This window comes from Macrosteles quadrilineatus, unplaced genomic scaffold (genome assembly GCF_028750875.1).
Source record: "Macrosteles quadrilineatus isolate MER2022 unplaced genomic scaffold, UCM_ALF_1.0 Scaffold_7__1_contigs__length_78375512, whole genome shotgun sequence".
Lineage (NCBI taxonomy): Eukaryota > Metazoa > Arthropoda > Insecta > Hemiptera > Cicadellidae > Macrosteles > Macrosteles quadrilineatus.
This window is the reverse complement of record NW_026542600.1, coordinates 5,755,382-5,775,426: the sequence shown is the minus strand read 5'-3', so window position 1 is coordinate 5,775,426 and position 20,045 is coordinate 5,755,382. Positions and strand designations below refer to the sequence as shown.

The following is a 20,045-nucleotide window of genomic DNA, read 5'->3' as shown; positions in this document are numbered from 1 at the left end:
CTATCACATTCCCTTTACACAAATCATGAATAAAATGCATTTCTAAGTAATCCCGGATTAAATGAGACATGGTTGACTGTCTATCTGTGACTGACTGAAAGGTTTTTTTAGGACTTGGCTTTGTAATCTTTAGCTAAACTGTAGTTATTATATACCTGAATCTATTAACTCAGTACAGTATATTGAATCAAAAAATGATTACAAGAGTTGATTGGAAATTTACCAAGTTCATTTAAAATTAAGATAAAAAAAAATCCAAAAGCCCTCACTTGAACAAACATTACCAACAAATAAGTTTTTTGTGGTAAATGTACCCGTTTTGATTTTAGTGTCGCATCCGACCATTTATTGGTCCAGACTTTAAAATTGCTATTTTTGTAAATTTATTTATTTTCCATAAAACGAGGAATGTAAAAGGATGCCTTAATACTTTCGTCACTATAAGTACGCTCATACTACCCAAACATCAGAAGAAAACTTGATTATCGGTCATTTGCACTTAAAATAGTATGTTGAATCCATTCTTCTTCAAATGACCTGTTTTTAAAATGATCTAGGAATAAGGCTCTGAATATTTATTGAATTTCTGCCTTCGTTTTAACTTGTTACGTTTTAACTTTTACGAAGCAACTTAAGTAGAATGTCATTCAACACCCTAAGTGTTTATGTATTATTCTTAATGTAAATTTTGTGAGAATTAAAAAAATTACCTTTATTTTAACAATAAATGTCATTCTTACGTAGTAGCCTAATATAAGGTTTTTTCATAACAACTACCATTATTTAAAAAACAATCTTAATTTATCTTTTATCCTCCTACTGTTTGAGTTAGGAACCTCAAATAGGCATCATCCAATCACCATTAATATGTAGTTTGATGGATAATTTTATCAAACACTTATGACCGGACACCCTGTATAGAGAAATAGAGATAAATTTAAGTTATGGCATATTTTAACGCAAAACATAAGCAATTTAGAACTAAATTAGCTTAGTAATAAAGAGCTTTAAAAGGAAAGCCACAACCTTCACTAGCATTCAGTCAACTAACGGTTTACCTATATCTCTACTAATAATTTAGCAAGATTGAAAAACATTTAAAAGTTCGTTGTTTGCCTTTGATGATGACATTATAGCTTTATTTTTACAAGCATACTTAAACAAAGTATACATTTTCTTAAAAAGCTTGAAACAGAAAATATGGCAACAATGGCCATACAATGTTGAAGGGTTGATCAACTGTGGGTAGTAAGCTGGTCTAGTGGCAGAACGCAGGACTTTGGTCCCCGAGGTCCCGGATTCAAGTTCCGCTAATTACCAATGGATTTTATTTAGGTGATAATGCTAGGCCTATACTGGGGCCAGAGTCTAGAGCTCCACCACTGGGTTGACTGGATTATGTGGTACACTGTACAGGTTTATTGTTATTACAAATGATGTTCCTGATTTTGATTGTAAATATTACTGGATTAATTTGATTCAAGACTATTTTAGTTTGTACCATTGGAAAGAAAAACTCATAAAGTTTCATTTACATTGGTTTGGGTGCATATCAGCTGTTTGTAAAGTCAATTGTTGTAAGTATTGTGTAATGGCTGAATTTGAAGGCAGGAAAGCTTTTTGCCAGTTGGAATATTACATTAACCAATCTGTTATTAGTGTGCAACGACACTTTAGAACCAGGTTTAACGATTATCCTCCTAGTAACCACTATATTGGCAAGTGACACTTGGAATTTAAGAGAAATGGCTGCATTTGAATGTTACTTGTAGTAGGGCTGAACTTAACAATGTGCTGCCTGAGATATAGAACGAGCTCGGTGGTCCGAATAATGACACACCCCTGAACTGGCCTACAAGATCTCCGGACATCACCCCCCGATTTTTTTCTTGTGGGGATACATCAAAGATAAGGCGTACACACCACTATTATCAGATAGCATACTTGAGCAACGGATTACCAATGCTATCGAAACAATAGACCTAGACACACTTTTTAAAGTCTAGCAAGAGCTTGACTACATTATTGACATCTGTCGTACCACAAGGGGTTCCCGTATCGAGCATTTACAGTTCTGTGTATCTGTGTCAAAACTTTTTGAGTTTTTCAAAAGCTGTACCGGTAACCATTTTATTTCTTTGTATAACATATAAAACTATATTTTATGTATGTATGAAATCATGAACATCATTATTTGTAATAACCCTGTATTATTAGACCTGGCTTCAATGCTGTTTTTTGGCTTGTTGTACTTTTCTTTGTTTCAAGTTATAGTGTTACCTTGTCAAACCCAAAAATGTCATAAATCGAGGTTACAAAAAATCCATGAGGGAAATCGGGGTTCTAACATATTTTTTACAGTGCCTTCGCTAATGAATTTAGAACACTTTTAACATTTGTTTTCTTCCACTAAGTGTTTGGAAACTATTACAGGATTTTTTCTTACCTGGATGTAGTTTCATTATGCCGCTGTGCCCAAGTATCCCGTGCCTGGAATATACTTGCTCTTGATGGCAGCAACTGGCAGAGGATTGATCTTTTTGACTTCCAAACTGATGTAGAAGTAAGTTGAACTTTTCTTATTCTTTAAACTACTTAATTCACTGAATCAAATAAAGCAGTTATCCGTGTGGTAACCCCAGCTACCTTTATGTCTTAAGGATATGTTTCCTTATTATCTAACTGAGCTTAAAGTTAAACTCTGAGGGCATGTTGTGAATAACGTAGTCCAAAGAAAAGGGTGTAGCGTAGTAGGTAGCAGTGGCGGTTCCAAGGGGGGGGGGCTTGGACCCTGGAAAAATAGATTTAAACGTACATTTCGTCCTTAAAACACGCAATGTCATAAAGCAGACATCAATGTAGTTTTTATTAAACTTAATAAGCGATGGCAGGAGTAGTATTAAGTTCCACATAGATAAACTTTGTGGACAATAGCACAACGAATAAAACAATATTGTGCTATGGGAAGTTGTACGCATCATCCAATTTTTACAGCAGTCAGCTGTTGACATGATAGGGCAAAGACGAGCGCTGAGCGAGGACGGGGAAACAGCTGATTTCCTAAATAGTTAGTTGTTAAATTGTCTGCTAGCCACTAACTTTACACAGGCATCAATCAGCAATCAGCGGTAGCACCAGTAGCCTATTACCATTGACTAAATAAACACTAGTGTTAAGTTTATATAGTCAATGCTATTACTGAATTTGATACTATACATATTGTGACAGATATATGAAACGGAGAAAAACGTAAGGTTAAAAACGTGTCTACTTGCTTGCATGACATAAAACAGGTGAAATGGAAGGTTTTAGGACAATTGGGCACAGTTATAGCCATTAGAAATGGCTTTTAAAGTCACCAAACGGCTTTTAGGAGACATGGTTTTGTAGTATACAGTACTATATATATATAGTATACAGGCCTATGTTTTGAAATTCATTAATGTAAGTTCGTCATAGTTTGATTTTTAAAATGTCTACTTGCTCATGGCAAAGACAAATAACAGGTGAAATGGGAGGTTTTTGGACAGTTGGACACAGATATAGACATTAATAATGGCTTTAGAAAGTCAGTAAACAGATTTTAGGAGGATATGGCCGTAGCCTACAATATGTTTTGAGATTTATGAATGCAATCGTCATAGTTAGTTTTAAAAATGTCTACTTATTCATGAGAAATAAATGGGGAAATGGGAGGTTTTGCACACAGCTCTAGACGTTAAAACTGGCTGTAGAAAGTCACCCAAGGCTTTTAGGAGGATACAGTGTGTTTTGAAATTCATTAATGCAATCGTCATAGTTTAATTTTTAAAATGTCTATTTGTTCATGACAAACAACAGGTGAAATGGGAGTTTATGGACAATTGGGCACGGTTTTAGGTGTTAAAAATGGCTTTTAAAGTCACCAAACGGCTTTTAGGAGATATGGTTTTGTAATATACAGTAGGCCTATGTTTTGAAATTCATTAATGTAAGTTCGTCATAGTTTGATTTTTAAAATATCTACTTGCTCATGGCAAAGACAAATAACAGGTGAAATGGGAGGTTTTAGGACAATTGGGCACAGTTATAGCCATTAGAAATGGCTTTTAAAGTCACCAAACGGCTTTTAGGAGACATGGTTTTGTAGTATACAGTACTATATATATATAGTATACAGGCCTATGTTTTGAAATTCATGAATGTAAGTTCGTCATAGTTTGATTTTTAAAATGTCTACTTGCTCATGGCAAAGACAAATAACAGGTGAAATGGGAGGTTTTTGGACAGTTGGACACAGATATAGACATTAATAATGGCTTTAGAAAGTCAGTAAACAGATTTTAGGAGGATATGGCCGTAGCCTACAATATGTTTTGAGATTTATGAATGCAATCGTCATAGTTAGTTTTAAAAATGTCTACTTATTCATGAGAAATAAATGGGGAAATGGGAGGTTTTGCACACAGCTCTAGACGTTAAAACTGGCCGTAGAAAGTCACCCAAGGCTTTTAGGAGGATACAGTGTGTTTTGAAATTCATTAATGCAATCGTCATAGTTTAATTTTTAAAATGTCTATTTGTTCATGACAAACAACAGGTGAAATGGGAGTTTATGGACAATTGGGCACGGTTTTAGGTGTTAAAAATGGCTTTTAAAGTCACCAAACGGCTTTTAGGAGATATGGTTTTGTAGTATACAGTAGGCCTATGTTTTGAAATTCATTAATGTAAGTTCGTCATAGTTTGATTTTTAAAATATCTACTTGCTCATGGCAAAGACAAATAACAGGTGAAATGGGAGGTTTTTGGACAGTTGGACACAGATATAGACATTAATAATGGCTTTAGAAAGTCAGTAAACAGATTTTAGGAGGATATGGCCGTAGCCTACAATATGTTTTGAGATTTATGAATGCAATTGTCATAGTTAGTTTTAAAAATGTCTACTTATTCATGACAAATAAATGGGGAAATGGGAGGTTTTGCACACAGTTCTAGTCGTTAAAACTGGCCGTAGAAAGTCACCCAAGGCTTTTAGGAGGATACAGTGTGTTTTGAAATTCATTAATGCAATCGTCATAGTTTAATTTTTAAAATGTCTAATTTGTTCATGACAAACAACAGGTGAAATGGGAGTTTATGGACAATTGGGCACGGTTTTTAAGGTGTTAAAAATGGCTTTAGAAAGTCACCAAACTGCTTTGAAAATTCCAAATTTTCCCCCCAAGCCCCCCAGTAGCCCCCCCTTCACAAGGTCCTAGAACCACCACTGGTAGGTAGGGTTTAACCTAAATATCTAGCCCTATTCTGGAGCCACACAATATGTCTGAGCCACAAGCTTCAGCTGAACTGATATTATCGCAATAGCAGAAAGTGTGACTGATTATGATGTTCCTGCCATCTCAGAAGATGTTAGGCCTAACAGTTTTGTCACATTGGCGGGTGACGATAATAATGCGACAATAATGATTTACCAAGTATATTCACCATTGAGTAATACAAGATTACAATATAGGGTTCTTCATTCTTACATCCATTTATACATTGCAACAAGATAGCACATACATAGTTAATAATAATGATAAAAAATAAAATTAATATAAATTAAAAGTTAGTAGCAACAACAACAAAATATACAACAATAACAAGATGTACAAATACAGATAGTCAATCAAGAACCCAAAACATAGTTACCACTGACTTATATAAGATTAAAATATATATATATATATATATATATAGCGTAATATGTGTGCCTAGTAAGCCATTCGTGAATCTTATTTGTAAATGATTTTAAATCTAACCATGTTAAATGATTCTCAAATTTTGTTAAACAATTTTATTTGTTGATATTTGTGAGTCTGAATATTTTTCTAACCTTGGGATTGGTAAAACTATGTGATGTCGCTAAGACTACACATGACTCGCCTTTTACCTTTTATTAAAGGATAGAAATAGCTAACTTTCTTGAATTTGAAGGTTTTAATGCACATCAATCAAAATTTAAAAGCTACTGTATGGTGCACCCTGAAACACATAAAACTGTCAACTGAAGGTGGCTAAAGGCGCTTATTTTCTGATTACAGACAGGGACAAAAAAGTGCTGGCTTAACATACGTGCTACATTCTACAGTCATACCACACGGAACTAGCACAAGATTTTACAGTAGCCTACTCGATCATCTGCTAGAAGGCTAGATAACACCTATTGCCGGATAACTGAAGATTGGATTTAATCAAGACTACTAAATTAATAATATTTAAATAGTATAAGTTTTTGTTTGGTGGAATATAGTTGAGTAGTGTCTCACATTTAGTTCCATTCAACAGGGACCTGTGATAGAGAATATTTCTCGAAGATGTGGCGGCTTCCTGAGAAAGCTGTCGCTCCATGGATGCCAGTCAATCGCCGATGGATCGATGAAGACGTTGGCTCAACTCTGCTCCAATGTAGAAGATCTCAACTTAAACCAATGCAAGAACCTAACTGACAGGTATGACTAAAGTAACAATCATAGTTCCAAAGTCAATTTTGTGTACAAAACTGCAAATTATCGGCTGTAGGTTTGTGCCAGTCAAATCGAGTAGATGTTTTCCCTCTACAAGAAACGCACAGTGAATAGAAGTTAGTGAAAGGTATTAAAGGTAGGCTTGTATATGGCATTGTCACAAATCAAATCAAATTTGGTTATCCTTTATTCATTTTTGTTCAAAATACACATGAATAGTGCCAATCAGTATAAGTATAACAAAAGAAACCTATTAATAGAGACAGCATAAAAAATCATTGACTTCATAACAACATTTGTTACATAAAAACTTAAATATGTTTTTTAAATGATCCGAGGGAAGATGAAAACTTAATGCAATCAGGCAGGCTTTATATAATTTAATACCAGAGTAGTGGGGCGAAAATTCAAAAGTATAAGATTTTTGTTTGGGACATGTAAGGCAGCCTTTATATCTGGTGTGATAATTGTCCTAACTATCAGACAATTTATAATTATAATAATTTATTTTGTTCATAAATATGTACAAATTATTGATATACAGGCTAAGAAAGGCTAGAATGTTATAAATAATTTCAAATAAACGGTATCAGCATTCTGACACATACTTTCTCCCATAAGTTTGTCAACAATCTTTATCATGTGTAAGCGGTGAGAGTAAATATACGGAAATGGGATTAGTACAATTTTGATCATAATTTAAAGGATTATAACATAAAAAATTTTTATCAAAATCGTTCGGGCCATTTTTGTGAAAACTCGATTTTCCCGATATTTTATGGGGTTTCTATGGGAAAATAACATAATCTACGATAACTTTTGAACGGTAATTTTTACAGAAATGGGATTTGTACCATTTTGTTCAGAATATAAAGGACTATGACATACTAAATTTTTATCAAAATCGTTCGGGCCGTTTTTGGGAAAATCCTATTTTTCCGTTATTTTATGGGGTTTTATGGGAAAATCCCCATTAAAAATCAAAATTTCTAAAAGATTGAAAAAACTATGAAAGTTGTAAGGACCATAACATACTATGTTAAATTAAAACGGGATTTTTTTTCTAAAATCCTATTTTTCGTTATTTTATGGGGTTTTTATGGGAAAATAACATAATTTACCATAACTTTTGAACCGTAATTTTTAGAGAAATGGGATTTGTACCATTTTGTTCAGAATTTAAAGGGCTACAACATACTAAATTTTTATCAAAATCGTTCGGGCCATTTTTGAGAAAATTCGATTTTTCCGGTTTTTTATGGGTTTTTATGGGAAAATCCCCATTAAAAATCAAAGTTTCAAAAAAATGAAAAAAACGCCTGGAGATACCATGGATTAGAACCTACATGCCAAATTTCATCAAAATCGGACCACAGGTGTAGTCTCTAGCTCTGTACACATCCAGACACACAGACACACACACACACACACACACACACACACACACACACACAGACATCACTTCGAAAACCACTTTTTTGGGTCCAGGGGGACCCAAAACGAATATACCCACTCAAAACTCAAACTCGAAAATTTTGACGAAAACAATACTTTCTCCATATACTATGGTATAGGGGGAGAAAGTAAAATTTATGAAAAATGTTTCTATACTAGATTAGTATACTTTCTCAAAAGTAACCGCTTAATTAATGGCAACCAACATGGATTTAGGACTGGAAAGTCGACCAAAACGGCAACTATACAATTTATTGAGTCCATTATTGATGCCATCGATAAGGGATAAATGTATTGGACTATTTATGGACCTACAAAAGGCATTTAATAGAGTCTCTCATAATACTTCTATTGCTATTGCACTGTAAATATTAGAATAATTATGTTTGCCACACAATGTAATAATAATTGTCAAAAGCAACGAATAACATAAATTCTGCAAGAGCAAAGGCTACAAAACAAGGTAACGTAATAAAACAGGGTGGAGCAGAGGAAACGCATACTTTTCACTATTGAATAGCTTTGAAACGGTTCGATAAAATTAATGAAAACAAGCATTAAATGATAGATTTTTTTATGCAAATTTGAAATATACATATTTTGATTAGGTTATGGTTAGGAGATGACGTCCTTCTTGTTGGATACAAATTTGGAACCTCTCCTGAAAGTTACGAACAGCTCTCTAGTGATGTGGGCAGCCATATAGTTATACTTCGCCGAGAGAGGGGGGGGCAGCGGGAACATTGCTCAAGGGCCCATGCCTACAAGGGGCCCAGGCTGGGCCTGGCATAAAATATAGTATCTAGTTATAACTTTAAAATATAATAACAAATATTGCTGGACATATTTTTTCAATAATTTCACAATCCATGTTGTATTTTAAATCAAATATTTTTAACGCCTTCTTAAGATTTATTGATTATAATTGTTACAAAAGTTATAAGGCTTTTTGCGTAAGCTGTGGGGCACCGGCACTGATGTCATATTATTACCAACCATGACGGGTCGTAGGATTGAGTAGCCACCAGGGGCAATTTCAGCCTGAGGGAAAAAGGGAAATTTCGGGCTTTGGCGAGGGAGAAACTGTCTAAGCCAAGTGGAAGCACTGGTTTAGTGTCGTTTTGATTGTGCATTGAGGTTATTGTTTTGTTCTGCTGTTTACCGTGGGTGTGGTGGCGTTGCCGGTGTTAGTATGACGATCTATTGTTTTGTTCTGCTGTTTACCATGGGTGTGGTGGCGTTGCCGGTGTTAGTATGACGATCTATTGTTTTGTTGTGAAATGACGATTGTTTAGTGTCAGTTGGTTGTTTTGTTGTGCATTGAGGTTATTGTTTTGTTCTGCTGTTTACCGTGTGTGTAGTGGCGTTGCCGGTGTTAGTATGACGATCTATTGTTTTGTTGTGAAATGACGATTGTTTAGTGTCTAGTTTATTAATTAAAAAACTGCGCATTTCTGAGAGTTTTGTAACTCTGACTAAGGACCTATAACTATAATTGTTTATCCATATACATATTACCGTATTTACGTGTGACCTTTTTCACCCAAAATTGCTTAATGTATGCATTAAAAGGAATATATGAATTTGTTTACTCGTAGACCAACCATTAATAAACTTGTAACTAGTTTTGATTTTTAAATAGTGCCTTTATTATGTATTGAACCTTTGTATTAAGATATTTAATTTACCATGAAAATAACCTAGTAACTCTTAGTGGGTTTCTTTGACCAAGCATGGCGTTGGCTTGGATTACCGGGTGCCTGGTAACCGGCAGTGAAAAGTATTTGAGTATGAAAATATAGACATCTCTAACTAGCTTTTTATTACAAAAGCGAGAGATCTTTAAATAACAGATTTCTTTTGAAAAAGAAAAGAAAAGAAAAGTCCTTTATGGTCTTAAAAATGTATTTAAAATCTGAGATAGTTTTGCAAAGTTCATTGGATTTGTCATGAAAAAAGAGAATAAATTGATGGCCATTTGCTGGTTTGAGGGTATAACTATTGTGAAACATGGTGGATTAAAAACTTGAGAAACTCGTGACAAATACCTATACACTAAAAATTGGGTATTTAAGATTTTAAAGCGTGTATTTACGATTTTAGCCGAAGGTTTTGTAGAGTTTATAGAGGATCAATATGTAAAAAATAACAATTTTTAGTGCAAAACTTTAAACATTATGTAGGTAGCTTAAACAGTTTTAATGTTTATTAACTTATTCACAATTGATGCATTTTGTAGTAAATGAATTTATTTGGGTGAAATATTGTACAAAAAAGTTGCATTATATGTGTTAAATTCCTAATATTTTGACTAACTTTAATAAAATATATATATAATAAACACATTCCCATGCTATTTAATGGGAAAATACCATAATAAAACTTCTGTCTAGTGTGTTGCTGCATTATCATGAATACCCGGGTATTTTACATCTCTAGCTCTCTCCAACATTTCATTTGGCACGGCTTCAATTTCCTGACAAATGTATTGATTGTACAAGGCTTGTTTATGTAGACTCTTGATTTCAAATATACCCACAAAAATAAGTCAAATTGGATGAGTGAGGGGGCAGCAAACATCATCATTTCTCTAACCTGAATAAAATGACTTGGGAACATTTTGTCAAACCACTTCCATGGATGATTGTTGTGTGAGCTGATACCATATTTCTCTCATGTTCAAGTTATTTACGAAGAAAGTTGTATAGCATTTCAACATAGCAAACTGATGTCACAATAACTGCAGTTCATTCCTCTTGGATATGGTCCAACAATTCCCATCTTTGAAATGCAGCACACACACTGTTACTTTTAAACTGTGGAGAGGTCTTTGGTGCAAGTTCTTCGACGCCCAATACTGACAATTTTGTACATTGAGGTAACCGTCCTAATGAAAATGTGCTTCATCAATCATAAAGACTGTAGCATCTGCATCTTCCGTGAAAATTTTGTCCATTGCGTGACAAAATTCTTGCGCTGCACAACATCCCCTTCACTAAGCTGCTGGACGATCATTATCTTGTAAGGGTGGACCAATCATTATGTAAGATGAGAGAAGAAAAAGACATGACACACCCAGCGCTACAGCCTGTCATCTAGCTGATCGCTTTAAACTAGTAACAACTGACGTTCTCCCTTGGTCTACAATTTTGGAGTTTGTACTGAACGGTTAAGACCGGGTTGTTTATTTTACATCACAGATCCAGTACATGCTGCAACCCATTGGAGTACAGTATTTTGATCAAGCACTGCCCCTTGGAAAGACGTTGCACTACGGAATTATTATTTCCAAAGTATTGCTCGACAACAAACATGCAATGCTCTACGCTCCAACCCTCCGTAGCGGCTGAAACTACGTTGTATGGGCAGTCTGCCAACATTCATTCGAGGTCGTCGTCAAGTACTAGCAATAAAAAAAATGTGTTTCCTCTGCTCCACCCTGTATTTGTAGCTCTTGTCATTGGGAATATAAATAAAAACAGATTATATATTGTTGTTTAATATTGCACAGCACATGTCAATCGCTGAGCAAACACTGCCCAAAGCTGCAGAAGCTAGACCTGGGTTCATGCTGTGCCATCACAGATTTGTCTCTAAAGGCTCTCGCAGATGGCTGCCCTCAACTGACTCATCTCAACATCTCATGGTGTGAAAACATCACAGAGTGTGGTGGGTGGCTTGCTACTTGTACTGTAGTCATACTTTATCAGTTAATTATTTGTTTCTATTGAAATGTCTAGTGACATAGAAGTGTTCTTATAAAGAAAGGATAAAATGAAATACAGTGGACTCCTGATTATCCACGAGTGCATTAACCACGATCGCAAAAATTCAAAATAGAAATGTATATTATGCAAAATAAATGTACATTATACAGCAAGGACCAAGATGTTTAAAGTGAAGATGCTCATTATCTTGTAAGCAGACTATAGTTACCTTTTTTTACACACTTCATCGACCACCGATTACAACCAATGAGTTGATAAGTTACGTTCATGTGGGTTTTAATTTTTGTTAATACTAGGCTAATGTTATTTGTTTTCTGAATAGAAGTGTGTGAAACAAAGTTTAAAGGTGCAAAATAATTCACACTGCAATTAAAATGTTTGATTATTACTTGCCCTTTTTTAAAGCTTAACTATAGGCTACTTAAAAAAACAATGTTAGTGTTTTCCTGGGTATTTTATGTTAGGTTTGCATTATCCACAATCACTCAGCCACTCATTATCAAGAGTAATGAGGAGTCGGAAAATATGTTGCAACCTTAGGTTACTATAATCAAGGTTACTGACCTTTCTGTATCCACAGTTCAATCCGTAGTTCAGTATTTATCTTCCATTATCAGGTAGGGGTGGGAAAATTGTTCATAAAGACTCATCAAACCATTAGGTACATAAAGTGCAAAAACCCATTACTAGAAATCAGAAATCAGAAATCTTTATTCAGCATTGATCATATTTCACATGAAAAAGGCTTCGTCATATAATATAGGCTAAATCTATCATAATACTAAGGAAAAGAAAATCTACACATATAACAATCATAAAACTATATAATACCACTGACAATAACAACAACATTTCTTAGTAAATTCTATCTACAAATTAATCTAGGATCACAGGACAGTCTAAAAACTCAGTTAAACAATAAAACAGATTTTTTAATAGCCAATCGTGAATTATCCCCTTGAAAACTTTGACTGGTGCAGTTCTAGCATATGAAGGAAGCTAATTAAAAAATCTAATGCAGTTAATTTTGCGAGATGATTCGGTTTTGGCTAATCTGTGCAATGGGATATCAAGTCTCACCTTCCCTCTTGTGTTGTGGTTGTGTATGCTCTCTATTGTGACAAATTCTTGTAAGTTCATTTTGATGTGCATTAATGAGCAAAGAATATATAAATTTACAACAGTGAGTATTTTAAGTTTAATAAATAATGAATCCCAAAAGAAACAGCTCAGTAAATGCTCATTCTCTACTAGGCCTACACACACACATACTAAAAATTGTGTTTGACATTGAGGTTATGTACCGGCCGGCGATAGACTTGTACTTTGACTTAGTTTTTGTACTGAAACTGCAAGAGACATTGCGCCATTGAGAAAAAAAAACTTCCAAAATACTAGGGATGGACGGGATTGAATTTTTAGTTCGGGACGGGACGGGACGGGATTTTTATTTCCTTCCCGATTTTCGGGACGGGACGGGACGGGATTTTTTTCTGTTCATAAAAAGAAAGTAGAGTTCGTGCGTTTCCTGATGAAGCCTGGGGGTAGGGTTGAAGCCCATACAAAACCGGTTTAGAGCCACTCTAACCACCCACCCTCCAGGCTTCACCAGGAAACGCACGAACTCTACTGTATTGCAGTTACCAAAAAATACATACGAAATCAATTTTTACCATTTGTGGCACTGATCTATAAAAACCAAAAAATGGGTAACAATTTACAGGTACCTATAGAAACTTGTGACTCGCGGGTCACGGGGTGATCGTCTGTATGACTCACGGTCACGGCGCGATCGTCGTCATGACTCGCGGTCACGGCGCGATCGTCGGTGTGACTCGCGGTCACGGCGAGATCGTCGGTATGACTCCGCGGTCACGGGGTTTTCGTCGGTATGACTCGCGGTCACGGCATGATCGTCGGTATGACTCGCAATCATGGATCGATCGTCAGCATGACTCCGCGGTCACGGCGCGATCGTCGTCATGACTCGCGGTCACGGCGCGATCGTCGGTATGACTCGCGTTCACGGCGCGATCGTCGGTATTACTCCGCGGTCACGGGGTTATCGTCGGTATGACTCGCGGTCACAGTGCGATCGTCGTCATGACTCGCGGTCACGGCGCAATCGTCGTTATGACTCGCGGTCACGGCGCGATCGTCGGTATGACTCCGCGGTCACGGGGTTATCGTCGGTATGACTCGCGGTCACGGCATGATCGTCGGTATGACTCCGCAGTCACAGCCCGATCGTCGTTATGACTCGCGGTCACGGTGCGATCGTCGGTCCAATAATCGCGGCCACGGGGCGATCGTCGTTATGACTCCGCGGTCACGGCGTTATCGTCGAAACGACTTCGTCTCTTGCGTTCGCGGACCTATCGCTCGCAATAACGGCGTTATCGGCACTTGCGAAGCGGAAAAATCGCCGACGATCGGACCAAATCCCGTCCCGAAAAATTCCCGAGTCAAATGTAATCCCGTCCCGATAATCGGGAATATTTTTTTCCCGAAAAATTCCCGAAATTTCGGGACCCGTCCATCCCTACAAAATACCGGTAATCGCGTACCATACAGATTTTGTACCAAGAACCGAGGTACAAAACAATGTACCCTACCGAACCGATTATTATGTTTTTTGTTGCATGAATATATAAATAAATAAATAACCGTACTGACCTTAAATTTTCTGTAACACAGGCCTTTACCCATCTAATAAAGTGGCACTTTGATCTTTTGACGTGACATTTATTTTACAAACAGTTTTTAGGGATGTTTTAATTTCTTATTGGAATGGAGGAATGTTTGTTTGTAGGCCCGAGTTTATTAGTACGTTCCTTATATAGGACATGGATTCTTAACCTACTGATTCACAAAAATTAAAATTCTTGTAATTATGTTTTTGTTAGTGCAACACAATTGAAATTTAAAAATATTGTTTATGCTATCTCTAAATACCTTAAATACACTTTATTAGTACTTGAGGAAAATAGTGATTGTTTACATATGCCTCCTCGGTGTTTTGCCTATAATTTATTTAAAATTTAATTTATATTGCTTTATTTTTATTTTAGTAGCCTAGTTCATATATGGTGTTTTTCTAAACATTATTTCTCATTTTGTTTCTTAATCCAGATTTTACTCTTTACCAATGGTAGGTCTGCTATCCTCTCATGTCTTGGTGAGTCTACAGTAAAATAGTCTACAAAAATAACATTATTTAAATAATGCAAGAAATAATAAGTGTATTAAATCTCTAGGGGACACAGGTAATAGTTTTTTGATTTTGTTTAGGTGTAGAAGCATTAGCTCGGGGATGTAAAAAGCTGAAGTCTTTTAACTCAACTGGTTGCCTACAAATCACTGACAAAGCCATCAGCTGTTTGGCCCAGAAATGCCACGGACTGCAGGTGGTGAACCTGAAGGGCTGTATTGTAAGTAGCAAATAAATTACTGCTCCGTACTTCCTAATTCTGCATCCTGATCTTGGAACAGCCAAAGATTTTCCTCATTACAGTACAACTCAAGTTAACTCTAAATTTCCAAATCGCTTACAGAATGAATTTTAAAAACCGAATCTAAAGTAAAAAGAATTGTTAAAGAAGGAAGAAGCTGTGTTCGCAATAAAATCTTGAACATCTTCCTCAGTCTTGTAGGAATCATCATTGTCTCCCACGGCAGCCAAAACATTATTATCGGCTTCTGCAATCATAGCTAATGCGTAAATTCTAGTGTCAAATCTTTGAATAATACACGGCAATAACAATAATATCCATATATAATTCATATATATAATTGGCCAAGACCTCACTACACTACAGGCCGGAGTCAAGCCGCAGTGACATCACACATCTCGCTGAAAATACACATGGATAAAGCAGGGTTTGGTGTCTCTGATTGTCAATATAAATTAGTAACATATATAGTCAGTTTTTCATCGTAATAGACCTGCAAGTACAACAACCCAAAATAACCCCCTCACTATGTTTCTCCGGAGCCGGACAAAGAAAATTGGGACTATGAGGAGTGATATATTAAATAATTCCGAGGAATCTCCACCAGAGGTATCTGCATTATGTGGTGTCTGCGGGATTACTGTTCCAGAGGATGTAGCCATTTGTTGTGATGGTTTTTGCCAACAGTGGCATCATGCTGAATGTATCAATATGGACAACAAAACATATGCAGTTATCAATGATATTGCGGATCACGTCAAATGGTTTTGTAATAAATGTGATTCAAAGTTCAAACAAATGTTAAAAAAACAAGAAAAAATAGATGACAACTGTAACTGGCCTAGTGTTTTAAACATAGTTTTGGCTGAACTTGAATCTAATAGCAATAATAATTTAGCATTGTGTGGGCAAATGGATGTCCTTTTTGCACAGTACGAAAAATTAAGTGCTTAAGTTAAAGAACTGAGAGCATCGACTGCACTTACTCCGACTGTGGAAAAAACTTTGCATTCTGTTGAACATTGGCATAGATTGGATAATACTCTATCAATCAAATTCTTTATTTCATAAAATGTACAGATTGGTACATGAAATTGTGTCAACATAAGTTTTCTTATCTAGATCGCTAAACCTAGGGATTTTACAGTAGTCAAAACAGAATATTATATAACAATTAATGACCTTCAAATTGATTTTCCTTTCTTGAAATAATAATAAGTCCAGCTGATTAATACATCAATTGCAAATTAAAGTAACAGAAAACAAACATAGAACAAATCAATGGAGATACTTAAATGTTTTAGTTTTTTAGTGATTTTCAATTACAAAAAAAATTCCTGAATGGAGTAAAATACCGATTCAATTAAAAATCTTTTTAATGATTTTAAAATTTATTTGGATTTTTCTCCAATTTTAAAGTTTCTGGAAGGTGATGTAAAAATTTGTTTCCTAAATAACTAGTTTTTTTTCTTATAAAATTCCAAATTGTGCTGCTCTACCAATCGGTGTGATCTTATGTTATATTTATGAATATGGTTACCTATTGCAATTTTATCATTCATCAAAACAAATTTAATTGACTCATAAATGAAAAGACTGTAGACTGTGAAGATTTTATGTATACAAAAGACATGCCTTACCGAGGCCGTTGATCTTAAATTCAACATTATCCTCAATGCCCTTTTTTGCTGGAGCAAAACTCTGTCCATTTTTTTTTGTGGTAGATCCATAGACACAGACGCCATAGGCAACATGTGAATGAATTAATGCATAATAGACTGCTTTTAACGTTTCAATATTACATGATGTAGCAATTTTTCTCAATGTGTAAAGGCTGCCGGATGTTATTCTAATAAGATTGTTAATATGATTATCCCATGCCAGATTTTCATCTATGATTAAACCTAAAAATTTTGAGTGGTCTAATTGGTTCAATACATGATTATCAACAAATATTGTAGGCTTTATTTTGTTCCTAGTTTGTTTTGTTGAAAATGATACAAAATTGGATTTTTCTGAATTTAGAAGGATATTCCTGTTATCTAAAAAGTCTTTAATTAATGATAAGCCAATATGGGATGATATTTCAATATTATTTTCAGTGTCAGCAGAGACAACCACATTTGTGTCATCTGCATAAAGACATATTTTTGTATCTCTGCCCCAAGTGACTTCTGGTAGACCCTTCAGGTAACAAAGGAACATTAAGGGACCTAAAATCGATCCCTGAGGGACTCCATATTGCACTGTTAATGGGCGAGAGGTACAAGTCTCTTTATACTTAAACTTATACTTTAACTCTATGCAAGACAATGACTGGTTCTGCTTATGCTGTTAAACAACACACTGTCAGTGTTGACAACCAAATCAATGACTACCCTAGCCCTAACCTAACCTACTCAAGTGTTGTGTCTAATAGTAACAATAACTTTGTTAAGAGGCAAAAACCTGAATCTACCCATCTTAATAGTGATAATCGTGATGATGACACCTTTCACACAGTCACATACAGGAGAAAGAGACAATTTAGGCCGAATAATCCCAATTTGAAGAATAAAACCATCATTCCTGGTTAGTCATCAAAACCCAAACCTTTTGGTACCAAAGTGGGTGGCGATGTTAAGCTGAAACCAGCAGAGAAAATGATATGGATTTTTGTGTCACGTCTGGATCTTTGTGTCAGCCTACGGTGACCAAGGCTGATATGAAATCTTATCTGACTGGCTGCAACATAGGTAATTTTGTGTGTAAAGATGTTCGCTCCAGGTTCGATACATACAAATCCTTTAAGATAGGAGTTAAAGAAGGCCTTAATGAGAAAGTGTTAAGCACGGAGTTTTGGGATGAAGGAATTCTTGTGAAAGAATATGTACCTTCGGCGCGCAGGCCACAATTTGGCTGGAACCGAGCTGATTTAAACTTCAAAAATCAGTCCCTGTCGATACAAACATAGGCCTTAACCTAAAAATCCTATCTTCTAAAGTCGATGCACGCTGTGTAATCAATAATTGTGAGTCAATTGATGTACCAGCGACCAGAGGACTAGGCCTATTTGATTCCTGCGGTACTAGAGACAGTCAAGTCAAGTCAAGTCAAAATGATTTATTCTATAAATTAATAACAATATTACAATACATTGTAAGTAAAAGGAATTATTCCCCCGAATAGACTATTGATCCGTGATTGGGGGAAGAGTTAACAATATCATCAGTCTATGGGTATTGTAAAATTGTTCGAGTCACTGCACTTTTTTATTCTAAGCACAAAAATTAAATAAATCTAAGCTCTAAACTGAATAACTGTATTTTAAACGCTAACAAAAATTTTAATTCTAAAATGAGGTGAATTACTTTTTAACATTAAACACAACGTTGCACTACCCCGCACAAGACTCAGCCCATTGTATTTACTCCAACACAATGAGCTGAATCCCATACAGAACAATACGGGTTATAATGTGTTTAAAGTAAAATGAAATAAAAAAATGTGGCCAATGACTGAATCATGACAATATCAGACATCTGGGATATAGACCGACTGGATCAAAGCCTCTGCAGCAGCCCGCTCGATGTGCGCGAGCCACTTGCCGATCATCCGCTTATAAACAGCAACACTGCAACTCTCAGCCTCAATAATGTTTGTTGAAAGATTACGGTACAGGACGTGAGCAATATAAAATGAATTTTTGTTAGTGGTCGTAAGAATAGATTTTGTGCAACTGAAGATAAAGTTTAAACAATTTCTTGTAGGGTACCTATGGTGAATCTCAGAAAATATTTGTTCTTTATTGGATTTAATGAATAATAATAATGTTCTAATGAAAAGCTGTCTGACGTTTAGTACTGGAAAATCAAGGAAAAGTGTTTGTAGTGAACAGAAGGGAAAAGACTTGTTGAAGATATTCTACATTAACATTCAAGGTTATGGAGGGATTCTTATCTAACTCTGACTTTGGGATGATATGTCTTAGTGAACACTGGCTCAAGGGTGAACAGGTTAACCTTGTATTCCTGACAATTTTGTTGTTGTGAGCAAGTTTGTCTTATACTTATAACATTCTAAACGTAAGTAAATTTTGCATTGAATTACAGTTTGAAGCAACCACAGTTGAATTATCTGCTGCTACACGTTATTATAGAGCTTGCGGCGAGTCAGTGTATTCTGTCAGCGGACCCAAGATTCGAATCTCGTTAATTGAATCTTGAATCTGAATCTTTTCTTAGGATTCGGTGGATTCGAGATTTGTCTTCGACACATCCCTAATCATGAGACACAACATTACAATGGCATGATTGACTAAAGACACGAATAAATTAAAGAAGCTTCATCATACAACAAAACAAACAACACAGAGAACGTGAATATGGCGCCGCACAACGTTGTGTTTTACGGCGAGGTGGGCTCAGTTCGGCGACTTGTGTGACGTAGCGCCCGAAGTGGAGGGGGTAGCTCCGGCCTGTAGTATAGTGGGGTCTTGGCTTGACTCACACCTCGACTAAACATCATATAAAGATCACTTGTTGAATGTACAATATAATCTGTAAAAATGTTCTCCTTATGTTTTGAACTCTTAGTTCAAAATTCATACAGTACCAAAAATGAAGTATATATTTTTTTTTGTAGATTCTTCTAGTTCGGCTTCGGTTAAATCGGCCGCCGGATGGTCTGGCCGGTCTAAGGGCCATGAATCACAGCGTCACGGGCGAATGGCCTTTGACAGGATTCAACTTGAATGTTAAAATGTTGAAATTAAAACAACTGGCAATACTGACACTGGTCTGTAATTGTCAGGATTTTTTTACTGTTGTTTTTTTTTATGGATTGCACTTGCATGTTTCAATTGGTTTGGGAAGATCCTCTTGTATAAGAACTGACTAAGTGACTAATTCAAAATGACAAAGGCTGTCTAATGTATTAAT

The 20,045-nt window shown here is 35.7% G+C and overlaps 1 protein-coding gene across 3 annotated transcripts in view; it reads left to right on the top strand.

The window, feature by feature from the left end:
• The window catches only part of LOC128997753 (F-box/LRR-repeat protein 20-like), an 87,592-nt gene that overhangs the window by 23,096 nt on the left and 44,451 nt on the right, over positions 1–20,045 (top strand). For all 3 annotated transcript variants that reach the window (XM_054423410.1, XM_054423412.1, XM_054423411.1), the window contains exons 3-6: positions 2,434–2,563; positions 6,313–6,476; positions 11,458–11,615; positions 14,966–15,105. In XM_054423410.1, coding sequence (XP_054279385.1) covers positions 2,434–2,563; positions 6,313–6,476; positions 11,458–11,615; positions 14,966–15,105 — 592 coding nt within the window. The remainder of the gene's footprint in view (positions 1–2,433; positions 2,564–6,312; positions 6,477–11,457; positions 11,616–14,965; positions 15,106–20,045) is intronic.